The sequence below is a fragment of the Physella acuta genome, unplaced genomic scaffold (assembly GCF_028476545.2).
Source record: "Physella acuta isolate Inbredline_101_S28 unplaced genomic scaffold, ASM2847654v3 ptg000205l, whole genome shotgun sequence".
In the NCBI taxonomy this organism is placed as follows: domain Eukaryota; kingdom Metazoa; phylum Mollusca; class Gastropoda; family Physidae; genus Physella; species Physella acuta.
This window is the reverse complement of record NW_026731724.1, coordinates 649,159-674,503: the sequence shown is the minus strand read 5'-3', so window position 1 is coordinate 674,503 and position 25,345 is coordinate 649,159. Positions and strand designations below refer to the sequence as shown.

At 41.3% G+C, this 25,345-nt stretch overlaps 2 protein-coding genes and 1 long non-coding RNA gene across 3 annotated transcripts; 1 reads left to right on the top strand and 2 right to left on the bottom strand.

Annotated features, from left to right (window-relative positions):
• Positions 1–414: 414 nt before the first annotated feature.
• LOC131937256 (uncharacterized) lies at positions 415–3,652 on the bottom strand. The gene is made up of 2 exons (XM_059294540.1): positions 3,451–3,652; positions 415–2,476 (listed from the first exon to the last, which is right to left on the bottom strand). Exons 1-2 carry the CDS (start codon positions 3,517–3,519, stop codon positions 737–739), a joined length of 1,809 nt encoding a protein of 602 aa, XP_059150523.1. The 5' UTR covers positions 3,520–3,652; the 3' UTR covers positions 415–736.
• Positions 3,653–8,014: 4,362 nt separating this feature from the next.
• On the top strand, positions 8,015–11,523 carry LOC131937261 (uncharacterized). The gene is made up of 3 exons (XR_009386181.1): positions 8,015–8,149; positions 8,467–8,623; positions 11,410–11,523. It is a non-coding gene; the product is annotated as an uncharacterized LOC131937261 (long non-coding RNA).
• A 1,775-nt stretch (positions 11,524–13,298) lies between these two features.
• Positions 13,299–24,584, bottom strand: LOC131937274 (uncharacterized). Its single transcript, XM_059294567.1, has 9 exons — positions 23,853–24,584; positions 20,531–23,489; positions 20,004–20,138; positions 19,080–19,226; positions 18,352–18,477; positions 17,562–17,797; positions 16,410–16,455; positions 15,870–15,900; positions 13,299–15,378 (listed from the first exon to the last, which is right to left on the bottom strand). The coding sequence occupies exons 1-9, from the start codon at positions 24,407–24,409 to the stop codon at positions 13,334–13,336; spliced, it is 6,282 nt and encodes a 2,093-aa protein (XP_059150550.1). The 5' UTR covers positions 24,410–24,584; the 3' UTR covers positions 13,299–13,333.
• Between the last annotated feature and the right edge of the window lie 761 nt (positions 24,585–25,345).

Sequence of the window (25,345 nt, the reverse complement as noted above, 5' to 3'; positions counted from 1 at the left end):
CTTGTAAATTTGACATCAACCATTGTATAATTATTCATCACTGTAAAGCTAACATCCACCCTTTTAAAGCTGATATCTACATCCACACGTATAAAGGTGATATTCACACCCGCAATTGTAAAGCTGCAATCAACCATTGTAAAGCTAACATCCACCCTCTTAAAGCTATTTTCCACCATTGTAAAGACCCTGTTTGTAAAGCTGTCATCCACACCCACCCTTGCAAGGCTGAAATCACATTTGGTAAAGCTATCCTCTACCCTTGTAAAGCTGACATCCATCCTTGTAAAGCTATCATTTACCCTTGCAAAGTTGACATACATCCCCGTAGAGCTATGATTTACCATTGTAAAGCTAACATTCAAATTTAATTTGTAAACCTTTTCTTTAATAACAAACAACAGAAGAAAAGTGACCAGTTTCATTTTTTATTATAAACATTTGCTTTTTATCATCAAAAGACATAAACGTTAAGCTGACCTATTGCATGTGCTGATGTAACACGGTGTTGAAAGACCAACGCTGGTTTACGTAGTTTGACTGGTGGCTATAAGGCAATCGTTTATATTTCAAGTAGCGCTACTTTAAGATCTGCTGGCTGCTCAAGTTGCATAAGTTCATTGACTTTAAATCCTACTACGGCCCCGGCCTTTACATATGATGCTGTATATTAACATCTTGACGGCTTAAAAATAGCACAGTACCTTGAAGTAATGGTCCCGCAGCAAATCAAATCTTAACACAGATGTTGGACGTGAGGCAGATGGATAGGGATCAAGTTTATGTTGGCATTGCCGTTACCGTTTGCCGCTAAGTTTGCCGTGGGCCGCATGTTACTGGAGTACCAGAGCATTGGCCGCAGGAACACGTGCATACCTCCGAGAATCCGGCCCGCGGGCGATGGGTCCTCTCGGTGCGCCTGCTCGTGGCTGGTGTCTGGGCACTTCCGTGGCATGGGCGGGGGCGTTTTGTCAGTCCACATCCGGATCTGCGCGGTTTTTTCTCTCCACGTCAAGAAGACGCGGCGGTGGTAGAGGACGGCAAGGACAGCCCAGGAGATGTAGACGGCGATGAGGGAGATCATCAGTGTGACGATGGCAAACACGGAGCCCGTCTTACCCACCTCCTCGTAGTGTGCCACGCCGATGCTGCACAGGTAGGTGCTGGCCACCAGCAGGGGGGTGAGGACGCAGAAGCACGCGATGTCGCACAGCAGGCTGGCAAAGTCCATGTTGACCAGTGGTCTCCTGAAGTACTGCCAGATGGTGGGGTGGATCTTGACCACAGGGAACGGATAGGAGCACAGCTCGCAGGCTGTCCGGCCGTTGAGGCCCAGCCAGGTCTCCAGACAGGACATGTGCACGAACCCGACAGTTCCAGAACAATAGCAGGGTGAGACAAGTTTCTCATAAGTGCCATCGTCTTGACATATCCTACAGCACTCCTCTTCTGAATGATTGGCCACGGGGGTGCTGCGTAGATCCCCAGAAGCCGGATTGATGGCCGTAGTTTCCTCAGAGTTAGCTTTGATCTCTTTAGGGATATCACCGAAGGCGTCGGGTAACTTGGCAGTGACCGCGCCTGCAGCAGGCTGACATCTAACCTGACTCTCTGCGGGGATGTGATGCGAACCTTCAGCCGTTGTGGCAACTCTAGCTGCTGGACAGAAGCAGGACTTGCATATGGGAGATCGTACAGTTGCTGCAAAAGCTTTACACTGGCTGTCTTTAGCCTCCGTTCCTTCGCATCTGTTGACGAGTGGTTCAGATGACCTTCGACCTAACAAACTTGGTGCCAGACCAAACGTGTTAACGCGTGGCATGGCGGGGCTCTTTTCATTGGCCAACTCGAAGCTAAAGAGCGGGAAAGGCGTTACATCTGGGTCGAAGCGAAGACTCTGGCTGCTGTTCTTTGCCGCGGTGGTGATGCTGCTGGCCACTTTGATGTCAGACCGTGAGCAGAGTTCCAGAGGTTTTAAGACCAACTCTGCTTCAAGGGTCAAAGCTTCCATCGTCTGATTGGTTCCCTGCAGCCCATGGCTCGTCTGATTGGTTCCCTGCAGCCCATGGCTCGTCTGGTTGGTTCCCTGCAGCCCATGGCTCGTCTGATTGGTTCCCTGCAGCCCATGGCTCGTCTGATTGGTTCCCTGCAGCCCATGGCTCGTCTGGTTGGTTCCCTGCAGCCCATGGCTCGTCTGGTTGGTTCCCTGCAGCCCATGGCTCGTCTGGTTGGTTCCCTGCAGCCCATGGCTCGTCTGGTTGGTTCCCTGCAGCCCATGGCTCGTCTGGTTGGTTCCCTGCAGCCCAGTGCTCAGCCCATGATTGTAAGCCTGCAGAGGATGAGAAGCGCTGTGGACATCGAGACGATTAGATCCATCTGGAACAGTGGGGGACCCCGATCTACCGTCTCCCGATGGTGCTGGTACCAGTGGTGTGTACGGGCCTCGGAGAGGTGCTTGTTGCTCTTCAGTCGAAGTCTTCAAATATAAAAATATAAAAAGACCTATTTAAAAGTGTCACTATTACTTTTTATTGTAGTAATAATTATATAGTGGTCACGGCTGAGGTCCGCGATTGTGTTGGGATTAAGCTTGAGTTAAACTTTAGAATTAAATATAAATACGGACACACAAAGTTTAGGTTACTAAAGAGTAAAATATATCCACACACAGACACCCACACAAAGACAGATACATACCTCCACACACACACACACACACACACACACACACACACACACACACACAAACACACACACATACGCACGCACGCACACACACACACACACATATATATATATATATATATATATATATATATATATATATATATACATATATATATATATATATATATATATATATATATATATATATATATATATATATATATATATATATATATATATATATATATATATATATATTCAACGTACTGCCTAGCTTCACATTAGCTTTTAGCTTTTGGATACATATGCATAAAGGACAGGGTGGTAGATCTTGAGAAGTTGATGAAAGTGGTTAACTGATCTCACTTCATGTAAAAGAGATGGTAAGTAGTTTCATTCGATGTAAGAGATGTTCGTTGGGAGTACTTGATGTAAGCTGGAGGTAATGGTTACACTTGATGTAAGCTAGAGGTAGTGGTTACACTTGGTGTTAAGAGAGAAGTAAAGTAGCGGCGTTTGAGATACAGAAAATAGAAACCAATAAATAATTAACCCTCGGTTTAAACTAAACTGAGACCTCTACTATTGTATAAGAAGAAGACTATGAAAGTGAAATATACCACACAGCGAGCCTTTAGATCTAGATCTAGTATTGTACAAGAAGACAATGGTGAATGAAATATACCACACAGCGAGCCTGTAGGTCTATGTATTTACAAGAAGAAGTCTATAAAAGCGAAATATAGCATATTTATACATATTTATAAATATAAATATATATACCACACAGCGAGCCTCTAGATCCAGATTTGGGTCGCATGAGGTCGGACTTTGGGTGAGTTGTTTATGCATTAATTCGTTTAACTTTGAAGATGGTGCATAACTTCCTTTAATGGAGTATGTTGATATTCCTGTCTACCCTTTACTCTTGACTCTGCGATGTTAAAACCCATGCACACTAATGGCTTCTCGCATTACCCATAAATAAGTCGGGGAAATGACGTCATAAATAAATAAAAACACGGATGATTGTGTTATTTGTTTACTTACATTGTGAAGATTGAATACATCTTTTTAAAAAATTTCCTTGATTGAACCACTTGCTACAGAATGTAAACAGGCGGTAGACCGGGTTTTCCAAACGTGTGCCTCGCTTCAGATGACATGTCGGCTAAGCTATTGAGTGGTGTATTTGACTTGTCGTTCATGAGATTTGGTTCGATGTGAATAGGGTGTTGCAGTTTGGTTGAATAAACTTGACAAACGTGTCAGTTGGTAACGCCTCGCCTATCTCAGCAGGCTATCATATGTCACGGTGAAATTTACTGTAAGGGACATTGTAGATTGTAGATGTATTTTGGTAAAAAACGTGCTAATTTAAATTGACATGGTATACAAACGCGATGAGTTTATTTCAAGTTAGAGTTAAATTAGAATTGTTTACATTTTGAATAGTATCACAATATGAAAAAAAAAAATCCACTATTAACATAACATAAAAAGATGTACAAATCTTTATTTGTATTCTAAATTGTACTTTTTTTTTCGAAAAAGCTACTATTCTAAAAATAATGTCTGTTTTATAAAATTATGCCTTGGTTTTAACATAATATTTTAACTTAGATGTTTAAAAAAGTTGCGTAGCCAAATCTATTTCTGTGTGACTTTTAAAATGTCTAATTTTCATTCTCATTCAAAACAAATTTAGAAGGAAGTATCAATAAATAAACACCTTCTTGTCAAACATCCCGGCTTAAACCGGCAGTAGGTTCGATGATATCTTTGATACCTGGCCTGTAGCGGGCGAACGAACAGTAACACGAGCAGCCAGACGAAATGACCGTGATGTTGACATTGCATGAGTCGAGACAACCCCACGCCTACTAACACAAATTTGAAATCCGCCTTTTTGTAACCGTACACATTTCAAGATTAAAGTAGATCGCAGAGAGTCATTAAAACTGGAGCTCTTCGTTGAATATAAGGTGTGACGTCACAAAAAATTGCCCATGTTTAATCTATTTAATAAGGGGTTAGGGGTCATCCATAAATGACGTCACATTCGTAGGGGGGAGGGGGGTCCGTAATTTTGTGACGATAAGTGATGAGGGGGAGGGGGGGGGGGGGTCAGATGTTGCGACGTCACACTTTTGAATTATAAAAAATCAATGTTAGAAAACGAATTTTGGACGTTATTTCGCTTTTTAGATAACTGTTTTAATAAATTGTAATAGTTTAGACAAGATTTTAGAAAAAAATATCGATGTTTTTAAAAAAATTCAACTGCAATTTTTAGGGGGGTTGTAGGTTGAGGTGTGACGTCATTTTAGGGGGAGGGTCTGGCTTTTTGTGACGACGTGTGACGGAGGGGAGGGGGGGGGAGGTAAAAATCGTCAAAAAAAAGCGTGACGTCATTTATGGATGACCACTTAAACATAAAGGACGTCGTGTATTTTATTTTTTAAAACGCCTCTCTATTCATAGTTTAGTGCTTGGTTATAGAATGTGTGCACAGTTCACGTGATTTTTTAAAAGTCATCTCCCAATCACCAAATCCCATTTCAATGCAGTTTCATTTTTGTTCTCGGTATCATTTTAGTTAGGGCTGAAATCATGACCAGTGCATACATGGGTCAAAAGTCAAGGCAAGGATTGGTCAGGGTTGGTGCACTTGATTAAGTTGTGCTATGTTGGCTTAGAACCTGTGCTGTTAGGCTTGGGGTTGCAATACACCCAAACTTGTTGCTGACTATAAAAATGTCATCTTCTGATTGTTGTTCTGTTGTTTATGTTTGGAATTTCTATAAATTTATTTCTCTCAAAGAAACTGCTATCGGAGTTGATCATTTGATGCAACTTGTTTGACCCTGCGCGACAGAAGCTCCAGAGTTAAACCCTATAAAATGTCAAGAATTACTTGATCTTTAAAAAAAAACAGCGGGAGTTATCTCCCCTAAACTTTCTCGAATATTCTCATATAACATATGTGTATAATAGTGCGGAATATTAGTACTTTATAAATTCATATCCGTTTATTTGAGAATTTGGAAATAGCGTGAATTACTACTTCCAATATATGGAAATTACTCAAAATTGGACAAAAGGCAGAAAATGAGATCTTTTACCTACATGTGAAATTTCATTCATCTATCTGAAACAATACTCAAGTTATAGGCTTTTGAAAACTTGAACGTAGAATAAGTTCCACTTCCGGTTATCGGAAATCGCTGAAAAGTTGAAACAGAACTAAAATTTAATATAATACTTATATATGAAATTTCATCAACCTAGCTGTAACGGTACTCAAGTTATCGTGGTCACAGACACACATACACACATACATACACACACACAAACATACGGGGAAAATGCAATACTTCCTCTATACTTCGTATACGAGAAAGTAAAAAATACGTAACTTTTGTTTCTTCCAAAACGCCGACAAATGAGTATAGTATCAAGAAACTGATGTCGATATCGCTGTAAAAAATTAGGATTATAGTATAAGCTAGGGCGATTGGCTATAGTCAAGATAGGTTATATGTATGACTATATTAAGGGCTAGACTTAAAGCCAGGCTATCAGGATAGGCATCGGTGTCCTGTTTTCGCACACGTAGAAGCTGCTTTAAATATAATTCGATTCACCAAGTAGGCCTAGCAATAAAATAATACGAGGTTTAACCAATGGGGAATAAGGACCAAAGATTTATTGACTGTCATTCGTTGAAACTATAGCTAGAACCCAGGGCGTGATGCTATTAGACGGTGGGTGTGGTGTTATTAGACGGTGGTGTGGTGTTATTAGACTGGTGGGTGTTGTGGTATTAAAAGGCGGATGTTATGAGTGGATGTCTTGTTACACCTACCTGCCTGTATAGGGGTCTTGACATTATTATAAAGAAGAAAAGTCTCCAGTCTGCTTGGATACAAGATACAAGTCAGTATATTTTATTTATTGCTTCATTCTTCCAACCTCTAAACTCAAAACTTTTTTCTTTAACTCCACTAACTTTAAGTGTTGGAATCAATTATTTATTTTAGGTACAGTTTTGTAATATAGGCTGGATTTTATATAACAACCATTTTGTACAGCAAGTTTATAGATTCATTATAAACTTACATCATATGACCACATACAAGCAAGTGTTCACCCCAGGTATATAAACTATTTTATATACAACTAGAACTAGCCACATGAGTTAAGTCGAGTATTTTTAATTTTCCGAAACTTGATAACAAGAGCCGCGATATAAAGATAGTCATTGAGCCACATTGAGCCAAATAGAGCTGCATGTTTATGTACCTGTATGTAATTAGAGTAGTCTCCTCCCCTTCCCCATCCCCTCCATCTCCGAAATTTAAGTCCGCGCCCCTTAAAACACCCCACCTACCTCTAGGATAAAAATGTATGAAAGAAACTTTGATACTGGTTTCACCTCACATGATTTAATTGTATGTACAGTTTTTTTTTAAATAAATTAAATTTTTATATTTTAAATAACGGTTGAGTTTCAAAGTTCTAAAAACCTCATTTTAAAGTTTCTTTATACAAACAGAGCGCCATCAATATCTTACAGAGAGCAATTATACACATTAGTATGTACCACCATCACGAAATGAACTAGTGTTAGTAAACAGAATATAATGACTTGCTTGTTATTTGCAGATGATGGCCGCCATCTTTCTGTACGGATCTTTGACGCTACTCATTGCTTGTCACGTGACTCATTCAGCCCCTAAAAGGTAAACAAAACACAAACAAAAAAAAAACCCAGTTATTTTAATGTGATTTTACTGATAAGTCTTAGAATTTATATTGCAAGTGTAATATATATATATATATATATATATATATATATATATATATATATATATATATATATATATATATATATATATATATATATATATATATATATATATATATATATATATATATATATATATATATGTACATATATACTTTTGTCACCTGATAATTTCAACCTTTGACAGAACGTCTAACCTCGAGGCTATGAATTACCAGCTGCTGTGCCCAAAGTCCTTGTTGTGTTCACAACTTCTCAACACCAGCCTCCTACAACCACAACCCATCCCGGTCAACGGTTCCGCCAACCCCACCCCATCCCCACAACAACCCCGCCCTATCACCCAATACAACCCAGCTTCTACCACCACCACAGTTAAAACCCTGCAGCCTAGCACGACAAGAACAGCCTCTGATCAAGTGATTAACCTAACCACTAAGCCACGAATCCCATCTTTAGCAAGCCCACTTTCCACGACAGAGATCAAAAGCCCACAGCCTCTGGAAACAAGCCCAGGTTCCTCATCGCAATACAGCCCCTCTGAAGCTCAACCCTCGATATCCCAGTCTTTAGACAAAGACCGACAACTCACTATAGAATTCAACTTCGAAGACCTTCCTGCTAATTTCGCCCCGGCTTTCATGACAGTAGAAGCGCTGGTCAACAAAACGAGTAATGAAAATTTTTTCATCAACAATAAAAACTGTTTCATTGTTACAATTTATCATAATCTTTTCATGATTCTATCATTTAAAAAATGATTAACCTTTACTTAATTACTTGTATAGCTTTTCATAAATATAAAAGTACACTTTCAAATAGCTAATAACTTTATCGCTTGAATGCTAACCCGAAAGACACGAGCTCAAATCCAGAGTTAAAGTTAGCTAGGTACCCATAAGAGCTGGGTGGACTCTAGCCCACATGTGCGCTCTCATTTCGTTACTTTTTTTAAACCCACAAGTTCAAGGTTTTTTTTTCTCTTGCAGAACTAATGAACCCAAACGATCCCAATTCCGCAATGACTGTGATTGCCTTCGGAAACGAGACGATTAGTTACTATGGCAACGGCACACAAAGGGTTCTAAAAAACACAGTGTCAAGCACCTTCAAGACATTGTCGTACATTAACGGATGTTGTCCGATGTAGGTTCCTGCTGTCTTATGAGCTCTATGACGTGTGTTGCTGCTATATAAACAGTGGCGTAGGTAGGGGGGGTTGACTTTATATATATAAAGTATGAGGGGGGGTGCAAATCGAAAGTTTGAGGGGGGGATGCAAATCAAAAGTCTGAGGGGGGGGGGTGCAAATCGAAAGATAGTCCCCGGGTAAAAATTGGACCCCCCCCTTGAGACGATCCTGGCTACGCCACTGTATGTAAATATGCGTATCTATTTGTCAAACCTCATTATGTATTCAGTTATATACAGCTAAAATGGGCTAATTGCCCTATGTTGTTATTTAAAAGAACACATGCGCATATTTTAGAAGCTGTGTACACCTGTATGTATGTTATGGTTCGTACTAACCTGTATGTTGAGCTTTGTACTCTTCTATGTTTTTGTTCCGTGTACACTTGTATGTGGTTAAGTTGCGTACACACCTGTATGTTGCTTAAGATGGCGTACACACCTGTATGTTGCTTAAGTTGACGTACACACCTGTATGTTGCTTAAGTTGGCCTACACACCTGTATGTTGATTATATTGTCTACACACCTGTATGTTGCTTAAGATAGCGTACACACCTGTATGTTGATTATATTGTCTACACACCTGTATGTTGCTTAAGTTGGCGTACACACCTGTATGTTGCTTAAGTTGGCGTACACACCTGTATGTTGCTTAAGTTGGCGTACACACCTGTATGTTGATTATATTGTCTACACACCTGTATGTTGCTTAAGTTGGCGTACACACCTGTATGTTGCTTAAGTTGGCCTACACACCTGTATGTAGCTTAAGTTGACGTACACACTTGTATGTTGATTATATTGTCTACATACCTGTATGTTGCTTAAGTTGGCGTACACACCTGTATGTTGCTTAAGTTGGCGTACACACCTGTATGTTGCTTAAGTTGGCGTACACACCTGTATGTTGCTTAAGTTGGCGTACACACCTGTATGTTGCTTAAGTTGGTGTACACACCTGTATGTTGCTTAAGTTGACGTACACACCTGTATGTTGCTTAAGTTGGCCTACACACCTGTATGTTGCTTAAGTTGGCGTACACACCTGTATGTTGATTATATTGTCTACATATCTGTATGTTGCTTAAGTTGGTGTACATACCTGTATGTTGCTTAAGTTGGTGTACACACCTGTATGTTGCTTAAGTTGACGTACACACCTGTATGTTGCTTAAGTTGGCCTACACACCTGTATGTTGCTTAAGATGGCGTACACACCTGTATGTTGATTATATTGTCTACATACCTGTATGTTGCTTAAGTTGGCGTACACACCTGTATGTTGCTTAAGATGACGTACACACCTGTATGTTGATTATATTGTCTACATACCTGTATGTTGCTTAAGATGGCGTACACACCTGTATGTTGCTTAAGTTGGCCTACACACCTGTATGTTGCTTAAGTTGGCGTACACACCTGTATGTTGCTTAAGATAGCGTACACACCTGTATGTTGCTTAAGTTGGTGTACACACCTGTATGTTGCTTAAGTTGGCGTACACACCTGTATGTTGCTTAAGTTGACGTACACACTTGTATGTTGATTATATTGTCTACATACCTGTATGTTGCTTAAGATGGCGTACACACCTGTATGTTGCTTAAGTTGGTGTACACACCTGTATGTTGCTTAAGTTGGCGTACACACCTGTATGTTGCTTAAGATAGCGTACACACCTGTATGTTGCTTAAGTTGGTGTACACACCTGTATGTAGCTTAAGTTGACGTACACACTTGTATGTTGATTATATTGTCTACATACCTGTATGTTGCTTAAGTTGGCGTACACACCTGTATGTTGCTTAAGTTGGCGTACACACCTGTATGTTGCTTAAGTTGACGTACACACTTGTATGTTGATTATATTGTCTACATACCTGTATGTTGCTTAAGTTGGCGTACACACCTGTATGTTGCTTAAGTTGACGTACACACTTGTATGTTGATTATATTGTCTACATACCTGTATGTTGCTTAAGATGGCGTACACACCTGTATGTTGCTTAAGTTGGTGTACACACCTGTATGTTGCTTAAGTTGGCGTACACACCTGTATGTTGCTTAAGATAGCGTACACACCTGTATGTTGCTTAAGTTGGTGTACACACCTGTATGTAGCTTAAGTTGACGTACACACTTGTATGTTGATTATATTGTCTACATACCTGTATGTTGCTTAAGTTGGCGTACACACCTGTATGTTGCTTAAGTTGGCGTACACACCTGTATGTTGCTTAAGTTGACGTACACACTTGTATGTTGATTATATTGTCTACATACCTGTATGTTGCTTAAGTTGGCGTACACACCTGTATGTTGCTTAAGTTGGCGTACACACCTGTATGTTGCTTAAGTTGGCGTACACACCTGTATGTTGCTTAAGTTGGCGTACACACCTGTATGTTGCTTAAGTTGGCGTACACACCTGTATGTTGCTTAAGTTGGCGTACACACCTGTATGTTGCTTAAGTTGGCGTACACACCTGTATGTTGCTTAAGTTGGCGCACACACCTGTATGTTGATTATATTGTCGTACACACCTGTATGTTGATAAAATTGCCTACATACCTGTATGTTGCTTAAGTTGGTGTACACACCTGTATGTTGATAAAATGGCCTACATATCTGTATGTTGATTAAATTTCCTACTCACCTGTATGTGTATTGTTTGCGTACACACCTGTATGTCGATAAAACTATGTACCCAATCAAAGAACGATTGTCTCACCTTCCAGGCTACGCTTCTACTCCGCCAATGAAACCTTAAAGAATGTTTACGGTGTGGAGAGGAGACTGGTGCATTTTTCCAGCGCCGACCCGCCCCGGTATCAGTTTATACAACACGGACTCTGTGCGTGAGTAAACGTTCATAATGTTGCTGGTGTGAGCTTAAGTATTCTATGGTCACTGGTGTGAGCTTAAGTATCCCATCATTACTGATGTGAGCTTAAGTATCCCATCATTACTGGTTTGAGCTTCAGTATCCCAGCATTACTAGTGTGAGCTTAAGTATCCCATCATTACTGGTTTGAGCTTAAGTATCCCATCATTACTGGTGTGAGCTTATATATCACATCATCTCATGGTCACTTGTGTGAGCTTAATTATCCCAGAGTCACATCAAAGTGTGTCTACAAAATTGCTGTTTATCATCAAATCATGAGGTGTATTAAGTATATATTGAATTTTGAATGGGATGAGTAGAGAATATTGGGTTCCGAAAGAAATGTCAACAAAAAGTTGGAAATTGAGAATAGGATTTGCGATTTACAAAACAAAAGATATGTTCAATTCAGAATGTTTGGGGAAATGAAAATTTGATGAATTTGTTGGGAGTAGAAAAGACCCTGAAATTAAATGGTTTGCAATTGAAAAAAAAAGATAAATTTATAATATTGTAAATTAAAAATGTTATAAATTAAGATGATTATAAAAAAGAAAGAAAAGTAGTCAAGAAAGATTGTGATAATATTAATTTGATTTAGCTTTAGATCTGCTACTGCTTATCTAAATTTGACTGATGTGTGTGTCTATCCTATGTTTCTAGAAGCGACAGCTATGACCTAAATGGTCACTGTCTCCAGGGGACCGTGACCATGTGTTTACTCGTGTATGACGTCATCATGTACCCGCCAATCACGTTTGATTTCTTCAACGTTCCCGCCTACTGCAACTGTGTGCATTACTGACGTCATCAAAATCGGAATAAGACAATAGTATTAGAAACAAGTAAAAAAGCTTTTTTGAATAATAATCTGTTTTTTTGTGAGTTGGTTAGTTTTGTGTTGTATCGAAATCTAATGAAATATTTATTGTGCACATTCAAAACAAAGTTTAGTTTTTTTAACATGATCACAAATTGAACGTTTTGACTTAGCTAGAAGCTGTAGATTGTTTATGAAATCATTTCCCGTTATTAAAAGTCTCTGTATTTACATGTCCTTAGGGTTAGCTATTATCTTTCAAATTCTAAATAATTTTGTTTTAGTTTTTTTCTCGATCGCTCGTAATCATAGGTATATGTTTTTAATTATGTAAGTATTTGTCAATACTTAAGGGGAGTTCATTCTCATACATCAAGGCATGGAAAGTAGTTAAAATTACAACTGTTCTTACAAAGGCCACAAGTAACGTAAAATGAAGACTAAAACAAGGGTTTTTAGATCAGAAGTGTATTCATCCATTCAAATCACATTTAACCCGTCATAACTAATAAAACTATTTGTAAAGTTTCGTTCAAATGTCGGTAAATTAAAACTCTAAATTCAAATTGTGTAAACCTCAAACGTTGTAAAATGTTTTTAAAAAATGTAAAATAAAATTGTGTAAACTTCTATAATTCGTCTCATTTAAATATCTATACTTTCACATTCACTATGGTAATATATTTGTTGTATTTATTTATCACATACGCTTTTATATTTCTTGATTCTAAAATATTTTTCGCACCTTTTTTCTGTTTTTATCTACGTTTAGCCAAGCAATAATAAAAAGCGAATGAATAGCGCTTGAGTTCATGTGAAATAAAACCAATCACATTCACCAGTGTCAATATCATCTATACGTCGATGGTTGGGTTCGCTGGTTGGGACTGCTGGCTTGGTTAGCTGGTTGGGTTCGCTAGTTGGGTTCGCTGGTTGGGTTCGGTGGTTCAGCTCACTAGGGTTTATAGACCCTAAAGGCCGATGTCTGGTCATCATGACCTAGAAGTGACAATCCTCGAGTGACCCTTGAGTGACCTCCTGTGGACGAGCTGACCTTCTTGTCTGGAATACCAGACCTGCGGCGAGCCATTCCTTTCTCTGTCTTGGAGCTTTTAGTACCAATGCTAGAAGTCATGTTATTTGTATTTAGATTCTTCACATTAGCTTGTTCATTCATTGCATCTTTGGCATGTTTACGCGGCCTAGCATTCTCTTTAAACAAAGCGGCATGTTTAGGAAAGGCGATTAAATCATCAGCTTCATCGCGGACTGCGACCTTCTGAAACCTTTGACCAAGCTCAACATGATGTCCAGATGCAGAACTGACCGTTGGTGAGATTTGACCCTGTATGTCAAGAACTACAGGCGGCGAGCTGGCATTGCCCACCCAGTTCTGTCTGTCCGCCATATTTGTTTCACTGGGAGAGACATCGCCTTGCATGCTGGGAGCATCGGTTGAACAGAAGACGTCGTTATCAAGGTCACTGGCTACCATGTGTCTTGTTGCTTGATGAAATGGATGCCAGAAATGTGCAGCGTTCGCCAACCTCCTGGAAGAATGCACGCGTTTGTCCCCAGCATGGTCAGTAGTTGTTGTCTTCTGACCTTCAGAATTACTCTCGGCAGGGGCGTGGTCACAGTCTGAGCTTTTGGCTACGAAAGAAGTTCCTTTTGCGAAACGGACCCTTCCGTTCGTTACAGTTCTATCTCGTGGCCGAGTCGTTTCCCGTTCATCAACGCCACCCATAAATAACTCTGCTATATTCGTGTCATTTTTAGACTGAGCAGGAATGTCTTGCTTTCTTTGTTCTAAAGTGTAACTTTTATCTACGTGGTTGGATTTGTGAGAAAAAGGGTTGGAAACTTGGTAGCATGAATCGTTACGTATTTCGACGCAGGTGGGATTTTGATAGCTAGGGGTATCAAAAGGTATATCGCACGTGGAGTCTTGATAGCTAGGAGTATCACAGGATACTTCGTAATTTGAGTTTTGGTAGCTAGGAGTTTCACAGATTATTTCATAGCTTGACTTTTGATAGCGAGGAGTTTCACACGGTATTTCGCACGTGGAATCTTGATAGCTAGGAGAATCACAAGATAGTTCGTAGTTTGGATTTTGATAGCTAGGAGTCTCACATATGGCCTCGTAATTAGAGTCATTGTAGCACGAACTCTCGCCTAGCACGATGGGCCAGTTGTCGGTCAGATGTGGAGGGTTGAGCTGACTCAGCAAATCGTAGTCCGCAGCATTGTTGTTGAACCCCGCAATATTTCGCTGATTCATCAGTTTTCCTCGACGTGATCTGGGCCTTTGTGACCCTGAACTTGACCTCCACTGCTTATGTGAGTCGTCGTCGTTGGCTGTGTCGTGGTGCCACATGTCTTTGACCGGATGCCGCGTGGTGACGGAGGGCTGGCGCTTGCCGGGGAGGATGGCACCGCCGGACAGCGAGGAGATGGAGCGGTTGATGGGCGTGTTCTTCATGTTGATGGGCGTGTTCTTCATGTTGATGTGGTGCACCACGTCCGGCTTGACCTCCACGTTGCAGTTGTTGGACATGACGTTGAGTTCCGGGTTGACGACGTTGGAGTTGGTCTGGTTGGAGTGGGCGTGGCCGTGACGTCCACTCCGCGTGTAGCTGGAGGGGTTGACGTCAAACTTGACCGAGTTGGGATTGGGTTCACGGTGTAGAGTCGTAGAATTGGGATTAGGATCACGGTATAAGTTTGTAGAAATAGGATTGGGGTCACAGTGCAAATTGGTCGATTTGGGATTAGGATCACGGTGCACGGTTGTAGAAACGGGGTTGGGATCACAGCAGACGGATGAGTTCCTGCACGTGTTGGTACCGATGTAGTTGAAGCGCCGGCTGGGGGAGCAGGGGCTGGTGTAGCAACACCTCGAGGGACGGGGGTACATGATGTTCATGTGCCCCGGTCGGCAGGGGCCCGGGCTTGTGTACATGTTCTTCTTAGAGAATTTCTTTTTACTTTTGTGACCTGCAAAACATGGATTGCAATGACAAAACGATATTTAGAGATTAGAATCGCAGTAGCCATTGCGTACGAAATACTCCGCTATAGGGCTGGTAAGTAGGTCATCAACCAGTTCTATGGCTCATGCAGGTTTTATTGAGCGGACCTTTGACCACAGGTGCTTTGACCATAGGGGGTTTGACCATAGTGGGTTTGACCACAGAGGGGCTTTGACCATAGGGGTTTTGACCCAAACCCATCTGTGGACAAACCCCCTATGGTCAAACCCCCTATGGTCAAACCCCCTATGGTCAAAGCACCTGTGGTCAAAGCACCTGTGATCAAAGCACCTGTGGTCAAAGCACCTAGGACCATTGAGCCGTAAACTGGTTAGTGACCTACTCACCAGCCCTATAAGTTATGACATAAATAATGTCTAGTCTAACAACATCGATGGTTGTCTAATTTTTTTTTTAAATGGAGGTAAATTAAAAATGTAATAGAGCGCTACTCACTTCGATTGGACTTCTTAGACGTTTTGCAAGGCTGAGGAAATACAATTTATAAACCTTAATAATCTGAGTTTATAAACACCAATGTTTAGAGTGATGTCAAGGATTCGAGTTAGGTAAACTGTTTAAATGATGTAAAAGGTTTAGTATGATGTTAACTGTTCAAATGATGTAAAGGATTTAGTATAATGTTAACTGTTCAAATGATGTAACGGGTTTAGTATGATGTTCACTATTCAAATGATGTAAAGGGTTTAGTATGATGTTAACTGTTCGAATGATGTAAAGGATTTAGTATTATGTTAACTGTTCTAATGATGTAAAGGGTTTAGTATAATGTTAAATGTTCAGAATGATGTAAAGGGTTTAGTATAATGTTAAATATTCAAATGATGTAAATGATTTAGTATAATGCTACATGTTCAGAATGATGTAAAGGGTTTAGTATGATGTTCACTATTCAAATGATGTAAAGGGTTTAGTATGATGTTAACTGTTCGAATGATGTAAAGGGTTGTAAAAAATCACGCAGAGCGTACTCACACTTGAAAGATTGCAGCATCTGTTTTCTAGTTTCAGAGCATGAAACCTGTCAAAATTATATCAAGTTGAGAACTTTAGACATGTGTCCAGTTTAACTTAGACATTTGTCAAGTTGAACTTTAGACATTTGTCAAGTTGAACTTTAGACATTTGTCCAGTTTAACTTTAGACATGTGTCCAGTTGAAGACATGTGTCCAGTTGAACTTTAGACATGTGTCCAGTTGAAGACATGTGTCCAGTTGAACTTTGGCGTGAAATATTGTGTCACTTTGAATACAACTTCCAAATGGGTTATTTTGATTGTGTGTATTTAGTACCAGTCCATGAGTAATATTGAAGACACGTTTGGTCAATGTGATAACGTAAGCTACCATAAATGGAAGATGGGCTAGTTAAACTTTTGTTTCAAAATACTGATGAACGGCAATATTATGTCAACATGTTAATGAACGGTCATGTCATTGTGATAATCAACAGTCATGTGGTGTCAATTTGGTTTAATAAGCTGTCATGTCATATCATGTCAATGTGCTAATTAACTTTTTAAGACACGAACATGTGCTGTTATAAGGTCATGCCATGTCAAAGTACTGATGAAAGGTCCTGTCTTGTCAATGTGCTACTAAAAGGTCATGTCAATGTGCTACTGAAAGATCCTGTCAGTGTGCTACTTAAAGGCCCTGTCAATGTGCTACTAAAAGGTCATGTCAATGTGCTACTGAAAGATCCTGTCAATGTGCTACTGAAAGGTCCTGTCCTGTCAATGTGCTACTGAAAGGTCCAGTCAATGTGCAACTGAAAGGTCCTGTTCTGTCAATATACTACTGAAAGGTCGTATCCTGTCAATGTGCTACTGAAAGGTCCTGTCCAGTCAATGTACTACTGAAAGGTCGTATCCTGTCAATGTGCTACTGAAAGGTCCTGTCCAGTCAATTTACTACTGAAAGGTCGTATCCTGTCAATGTGCTACTGAAAGGTCCTGTCCAGTCAATGTGCTACTGAAAGGTCCTGTCCAGTCAATGTGCTACTGAAAGGTCCTGTCCAGTCAATGTGCTACTAAAAGGTCCTGTCCGGTCAATGTGCTACTGAAAGGTCCTGTCCAGTCAATGTGCTAATGATAATCGAACGACACAACCCACAGTTAGACTGACTTAAAAGCTTCACTGATGACTTGTGGAGCGCCCGGCACGTTGAAGAGGTAGTTGTACTTCTCCGAGATAGAGGCCAGCAGCTTGGGTGAGATACTCTCAAAACTCACGTACTTGAGAAGTCGGGACAGGCAGTTGATCCGGTCGATGGCATTGTACTTGACCCAGTTGGCGATGCCGCTAATCGTGTCCAGCTCGCTGGTCACAAGCACTTCTGGGTCTTTGAGAAGTTCCTCAAACTGTGAGCAGAGTCATCGGCGTTTGTTTACATCCAGCGAGTACATTGTGTGTGCTCATTAGTTCAAAGGTATAGTTGTAGTCAAACGTATGGTTATAGTTAGATTGAAGTGAGCCACAACGGTAAAATTACAGTTAGATTATAATGTACCACAAACCTATATAATAGCTGCATTTAATAAACCACAAACGTATAGTTGCAGCTAGATTGAAATAAACCACAAACGTATAGTTGCAGCTAGATTGAAATAAACCACAAACGCATAGTTGCAGTTAGATTGCAATGAACCACAAAGCTATAGTTGCAATTCGATTGCAATGAAACACAAAGCTATAGTTGTAATTCGATTGCAATGAAACACAAAGCTATAGTTGTAATTAGATTGCAATGAACCACAAAGCTATAGTTGCAATTCGATTGCAATGAAACACAAAGCTATAGTTGTAATTCGATTGCAATGAACCACAAAGCTATAGTTGTAATTAGATTGCAATGAACCACAAAGCTATAGTTGTAATTAGATTGCAATGCACCCCACCATGAGCGGCGTCTTACCTCGTTGACTGTCATTTTAAAGAACGCCTCGTGGTTACTCAACTCGACAAAAAAATTCCTGTAGATATCCGGGTAGTCGACCAAGCTACTCTGCAGCCCGTGGCGTCTCTTGATGCAAATGTACAGCTAGTCGGAAGATTAAAAAAACGTTCTTTAAACCCAGTGTTTCAATCATATCATTACGTTCATTTCATGTTTATTGGGATAGTAATATGTTATAGTAAATTATCAAGTTACTAAATAATGTATTACAAAAATAAATAGCATTTACAACATTATAGAGCTGGACTGCTAACCCGAAAGTCTCGAGTTCGAATCCGGGTTCAAGTCAGTACACCGTCCCTGAGTCCACCTAACTCTGATGGGTACCTAACTGATGTTAGGGAGAGTAAAGGCGGCTGGGCATAGTGCTGACCACACTATCTCTTCATATGCCGAGGTCACAGAAACAAGTGAACTCTACTTCACTTGCCCCATAGACCGTCAGGTTTGAAAGGGAAACTTTACTTTACTTTTTACAACATTATAAAACCAGCTGTATACGATGAATTGTTAACACATGAGGACTTAGTGTTGTGTATTGGCACATTATGTTGTATGTTGACACATTAGTGTATATTGTGGGTTTACACGTTAATGTTTTCTATGGTAAATGTGTATGTGTGTGTTAATATTGTCATATAGTGTTTTTTTTTTAAATTTAAAATGAAAAGTGTTTATTTAGCCACCTCGAGATTTTCCATGGTAGGTTTCATCAAAATTTCGTTGATGACCTCTACGACCTCTGAGATGCCCATGAAGATGGCAGCGCTGAGGATGGGTTCTAGCAGTTCGTCTCTCAGTTCCATGCTGGAGGTGTAGATGTAGTTGAAGATCTGCCCGGCAGAGGTTAAGGGTCAAAGTGTTTGTAACGTAACCCTGTCTTTTTTTTTTAACTATGTGAGTAACTATAAAACTATGTCTGTTAAAAAAAGGCTAACCTTTTTTTTATATTGTACTTGCAGGTTATTGTTAATTGATAGTACTTGTTTAATATTTTGTCTTATAGGTGAACTTTTATAAAGTACTTTAATTTAGCGTCGCCTAGAAATCACTTTGTTTTTTGCCCAGTTTTACCCTACCCCCTCTTCAAACAAACACACGCACACACACACATACATTCACACACGACTCCCATCATATCCACTTAACTTCAGAAAAATAAATCAAGGCCCTCACTCCCCCCCCCCCCCCCCATACTATAATGGAGGTATCCCGCTAATTTCTATAAATATTGAAGGCGTCACAAGGGGATTTAACCAAGTAATGTTGATTTTGCTGGAAGCCTTAACTAAGTTTTTTCCCTTTGCAAGGAAATTCCGCAAATAATATTGTTTGTTAAACCGTTGCTTTGTTGACTTAGCTGAAAACATCGCTAATCATAATTTTACACTGAAATGTTAGCAAATCCTCGAAAATATTAGATCAATTGATCGATAAATCGATAATCGTAAAAAAAACTCCTATATTTAGCTTTTTAAAATGCAAGTGTGACTCACACTTTCTTACTCCCCCACCTCTCGTCACCCCCCCCCCCCCCCCACCCAAGAAGTGTGACGTCCTTTACGAACGACCCGGCGTACTTAAGTTTACTGAAGCAGTCTTGGACTTGCCTGGTGCACGGCATCGGGTGTTGAGCAAGGCACCCTGAAGGCCACGGAAGGGGGCGGCTGGGGCGTCGATGGACAGAAGACGTTGCTGAAGGCGGCTAACACCAACTTGTGGACGAAAAAATCTACTTCTCCTACCTTTGTTTAAAAAAAAAAAAAGAAATTTTTAAAACCATTTTAAAATATTTTATTTTAGTGTTGCTTTATTTAGACTACTGAGAAATATTGCAGTACAGTTCTTGTACACGCGTTACATTCATAATGTAACGTTCAATATCTGTACCATACTGTTGACTTTTTCACATGTATCCGTCAGCTAAACAGAGCTAAATGCATCTTTTGTACAACATGGCTGAGATTATAGGCTGTTTCAGTGGAGTCTTTATTTATTTATTTATTTATTTATTTATTTAATGCTGAGTTGCCAGGTAGCGTTTTTTTTTTCAAAACAAAATTTGAATATTTTTAGTAAATGTGTAAAAAAAAACCTCAAAGTTTAATACTTCGGGAAACATGAACAGAAAGCTTACCGAAACCTTGACGTCACAGAGGCATTCGTTCTTCCATAACTTGTACAGGTACTCTCCGATGAATGTGTTGGACACGTCGACCGGTTCTTTCTCCGTGTACGTGATTTCGCCATCAAAGTTGGTATTCTGGTCGAGTATTTTCACATTGGACCTGCTGTTGGCCTTGGCCTCCTCGATCAGCTTCTGTAGCTTGTCTAGAGACATGGGGGCGCTGTACTTGGGCGACGGCTCGTCTTTCGGCCTGTTCTTTAGGAGAATCGGTGGCGTCATGGGTTCTATTTTTAGCTCTTGTTCGTCCTGCTCAGCCTCGCTGGAGAAGACCGAGTGTTGGTTGGAGTAGTTTTCATTGAGACGTGCTTCCTCAAGCGTGACGATGTCGTTGTCAGACAAGGATGGGGAGGGGGCGTTGTCGGACAGATACGGCTGAGTGGTTAGTCGCTTGGTTAAAGGGGTCGATGGTGATGACCGGTTGGATCCGAAGTTGGCGTTGGGGTTGTAGTTCTGTGCGGCCCAGGACGGTAGTGGGGACACTGGTTCTATGGTTTCCAGATCGTAGAAGGCAGGGCCACGCCTGGTGCGATACACCACACCTGGGTGAGCAGGCGCATGGGTGGACGTGTCGGCTGTTGGCTTTGGTGCAGTGTGTCGACGTCTGGGTGCACCGTTCTGTGCCGCTCTCGGCGGGGTTTGCTGGGAGGATTGTTGCGAGGATTGTTGAGAGGATTGTTGCGAGGATCCCGCCGATGATGCGCGATCGTAGGGCTTAGGTTTTCCTTGGGTGGCGGAACACATTTTCCGTTCCTCGGACGCTGTTCTAATGTTGTTCGTGCATTGTTTATTTGTGATTGTTTTTGTGCGAACAGATATCCGTTTAGGCGAATCGTGCGGAGAACTTAACTCTGTGCTTTTGGTATGCTCGCTATTGTGTGAAGAATTTAGTCCAGTGCTGTTGGGCTGTTGTTTGTGTGAAGTCTTGAGACCCCTGCTGTTTGGCTGTTGATTGTGTGCCGAGATTAGTACCGAGCTGTTTTGCTGTTGATTGTGTGATGAACTTAGTACCGAGCTGTTCGGCTGTTGATTGTGTTTGTTTTCATCTTTCCGTCCTATGCGATCACTGCTGCAGTTCAAGCACTGGAGCTCACCCGTGTCCTCCTCCCACGCGCCGACACACCCCGGTGGTGAGTACTGACACGCCTGATCCTTGACACACCTTACACCGTTGTATACCACATGACTCTCGTACTCCGTGTTGACTTGACGTGTGTCGGCCTCGCTGTGTGTCGCCCGTCCGTCTGATGTATTCTCGCCCGCCGGTTTCCGGGCCGGCGATCGCCTGTAAAACAATGAACCGGGTCGACTGACTTTCCCTTTCTCATACGGGGAGTAAACATGAATAACAGATGCGCTTTCGTCCCTTTCCTTATTCTTTCCCTTGACATTTGACTGAGAGCTGTTGCCGTTCTCCGTTTGTTTTTTTGTGCTCCAAACGATGCGGTCACATTTGTTGGCCTTCAGTCCACACAGTGACCTCACTTCTAGGGCGTCAGCGGCTACTTGCGTGTCCGTTACTTGATCAGGTTTCCTTAAGACATTAACGGTGGTCTTAGTCTTTTCACTTTCAGAAGATTCTCGAACTCCAGGACTGCGAGATAAATGCCTGTCCGGCATTACACTGTCGCTGTGAGATTCCTTTCTCTCCAGGTGGTCGATGAGGCGATGGCTTCTATTCCCCCTGCTAGAGGTTCTAACGTGACTTGGGCCTTCAATTTCGTGCGAGGAATTCTTGTTCTGTCTGGAATGAGCTTCGTTTATACTTAGCTTTGAAGGCATGGGTGTTGATTCATATTTACTGGCTGACTGCCCAGTCGTCTGTTTAGTGCAATCTGTACTAAAAGACTTGCCCCCCTCGTTTAACTTTGGCGTTGAGACAGCATCAATGGCCGGCTGGCTTGACTCGGACTGATGCGACGCTTCGTTGGACAGTTCCATTCGTCTCATTTTCACGATGTCGCCCCGTCGTCTCCTCGTCTCGTGGGGTGTCTTGCTGGTGCCGCTAGGCTGACTGTTGGAGGCTTGGTCTGTCTGGGACTCGATGTGGATGATGTACGAGGGATCCGAACCATCTCCGCCGTTCCACTGTTTGTCTTTTCGGACCAGGAATTTTTGGCTGCCGTGTGTGGGCTTGGATGCGATGATTGTGGGCTGGGGCGCCTGGTCCCCGTGGGCGTTGGTGTTGACGTCATATTTTCTGACATGTTCGGCCAAAGTCCTGTTGGTCGGTTCGCTCTTGGAGCGGTGTACGTCGCGTGACTCGTGTTTCTCTTGCTGATCGCATTTTTCTAAACCGTTGCGATCGTCTCCGTCATGCTCGCCTGAGGCTGACTTCTGGCTAGAGTTTTCGTTGACGTTTTCGCCGCCGTCGTGTATACTGCTCACCTTGACCGTGTTGTGCCAGACAAAGGTGCTCACGCTGCTGTAGCTTCTCTTTAAGTTCTCCTCGCTCTTTGGGCTCTTCTCTTGTGGTTGTGTTTCTGCCATGTGGTTAGCGGACTTGCCTTCCGTCTTGTGGCTAGTGGTCTTGCCTTCTGCCGTGTGGTTATCGGCCCTGCCTTCTGCCCTGTGATTAGCGGCCCTGCCCTCTGTCTTCTGGCTAGTGGCCTTGCCGTTTCTCATCATCCTAAAGCTCCTCTCAGTATTTCGTTGCATGTTTTGAATCGCGCGCACGGCCAAAGTGAGTTGGTTTCCAGAGTCCCCGCTCTCAAATCGGGACGGCAGTTCTGCGACATGGCTGTGTGCCATCTCCTGGACCTTGCTGGAACGTGTGAACGGTTTTCTGGGCGGGTTGGATCTGTCGGCACTGCGCTTGTTGTCAGGTCTCAGCGCTGAAATACCTCTGGTCGCCTCCTTCAGCTCCTGATCAGAATACTCGGACCAGTCCGTGTTGTTCAATTCGGAGGCTCTACGAATGTAAAGAAAAAAAAAATTCATGTAGCTGAAACAAAACTCACACAATTTCCACTAAAATGATAAATCTGAATGTCCGAGGATTAGTTCTAATTTCAAATTACAAAGACTCGTTTGAAGAATAAAGATACATTTTCTAATGTGGTTTTTGTATGGTAAAAGCTAGCAGAACTAAGTTATTAAAACTATATTAAATCAATCAAATTACTTATTATATTGGTTTACACTTAATACATATAATCGTATTTTTAAGATATTTATATTATTAAACTTGAATTATATCGTGGGGGAATGCATTAGCGCTTGAAAATACATTAGGCATTAGGGAGATGACTGATCTATTGAAAGAAATACATACATTGAGTTGTTGTCACTGTCTACTTCGCTTCTGTCAGTCTTTCTCTGCACGTTCTCATGTTGACTCTCTAAATCCCCTGATTTGTTCCTTTTCCCACCTTTGCTAATCTCTTCTCTTTTAATCTCTTCTCTTTTAATCTCTTCTCTTTTAATCTCTGCTCTTTTAATCTCTGAACTTTGACAGTTTTTTCCTCTTTCATTTGGTGGACGATTACCGTTAAAGTTTTCAAGGTCATGACCTGTCTCCTCATCCTCCTCTGTACTGTCGCCATTTTCACTTTGACCTTGAGAATCCCAGACGCCTCGATTCGAGCCGCTCTCCACCCACATACCCCCCTCATCCTGCCCGTCACTGTTGTCTGTGCTTTGCCCCGACTCTACTTCCTCTACGAGATCTCGTTCCTGGGGCGGGGATCTGTTGCTGTACTCTGGCAGAGTGTCGTGGGCGATCAGGCGACGTCCACCAAACGGATGATTAGCTGACGTGGACGATGACGTCACCTTACAACAGGCTAGGAGGGGGTGCTGTAGGAAAGACTCTCTCTTTCTGCGGATCATTTTTTTTTTTTACCCGTCAACACTGCTGGCTCGCGGGTGGTCTTTTGAAACGGATGTGACGTCACCAGTTTGTAAGAAGCCCATTGGTTCCGATGTTTGGCGCATCTCGAATGTTCGCAGCCGACTGAGTGGAGAGGTAAACAAAGCACTGTTCTATCTAGGGGTCAATGAGGAATGTCTCGAGCTGAAATAAACAATTGACAAAAGACATTTTAGGCACAGAGTGTAACCAAACAATATAGCTTACCCTGTCCGTCATATTTCAACGAATTCCGGTGTGTATGGTTGGGTGATATATGAGGGCGTTGAATGGTTTGACGTTATGTATATCTATGCACTGATTACACCATATTAGGTGTATTTTATTTCATTGATAATGTATGGAACTGTGACATTTAAAGGGATTAGATATTTAGCTCACATTTAGAACATAGCACAAATACAAGCGTTTCAGGTTTAGTAAACAATCAATATAAAGGACATCAAGCGAGAATCAAACGTTAAGTAGAAAATTATTGTTCTCAAACATGATAAATACTTAATTGTTTAATTACTAAGCGAAATGGTTTAAACCAGGCCCTTTGCTTGTCCACAAACATAATTCTATCCTAATGCTAATGATTTGATGGTATAATGTTCTGGTATGATAGCCAATCAAGTTGTGGAACAAGATTCAGGGGAAAAGATGAACCAGCAACAAACGTACCAAACAAATCATCAAACAGAATCCACGCAGATCAAGAAAAGGAAGAATTTTTTAAACGGGTATTTTACTGTAGTGATTAGGAAAGAAATGTAAAACTTAGCAAAGGACACAAAAGTATGGAACGATTTTATAAATGGCAAATGCTTTCAAATAGCAGCTCAAGAAATGTGAAGACGAAGACTGAGATAGGCAATCAAAGAGTGTGTTAAATTAAAGATCACTTAAGCCTT

Bases quoted from the DNA above. Each gene is read 5' to 3' on its own strand.
- LOC131937256 (XM_059294540.1), bottom strand. From the start codon at position 3,519: ATGCATAAACAACTCACCCAAAGTCCGACCTCATGCGACCCAAATCTG. The intron at 2,477-3,450 runs GTATATATATTT...TTATATTTGAAG, and splicing joins ATCTAGAGGCTCGCTGTGTG to ACTTCGACTGAAGAGCAACA.
- LOC131937274 (XM_059294567.1), bottom strand. From the start codon at position 24,409: ATGATCCGCAGAAAGAGAGAGTCTTTCCTACAGCACCCCCTCCTAGCC. The intron at 19,227-20,003 runs GCAAGTCCAAGA...TCTGCCGGGCAG, and splicing joins CACCCGATGCCGTGCACCAG to ATCTTCAACTACATCTACAC. The intron at 17,798-18,351 runs GTAAGACGCCGC...CTCTGCTCACAG, and splicing joins TTAAAATGACAGTCAACGAG to TTTGAGGAACTTCTCAAAGA.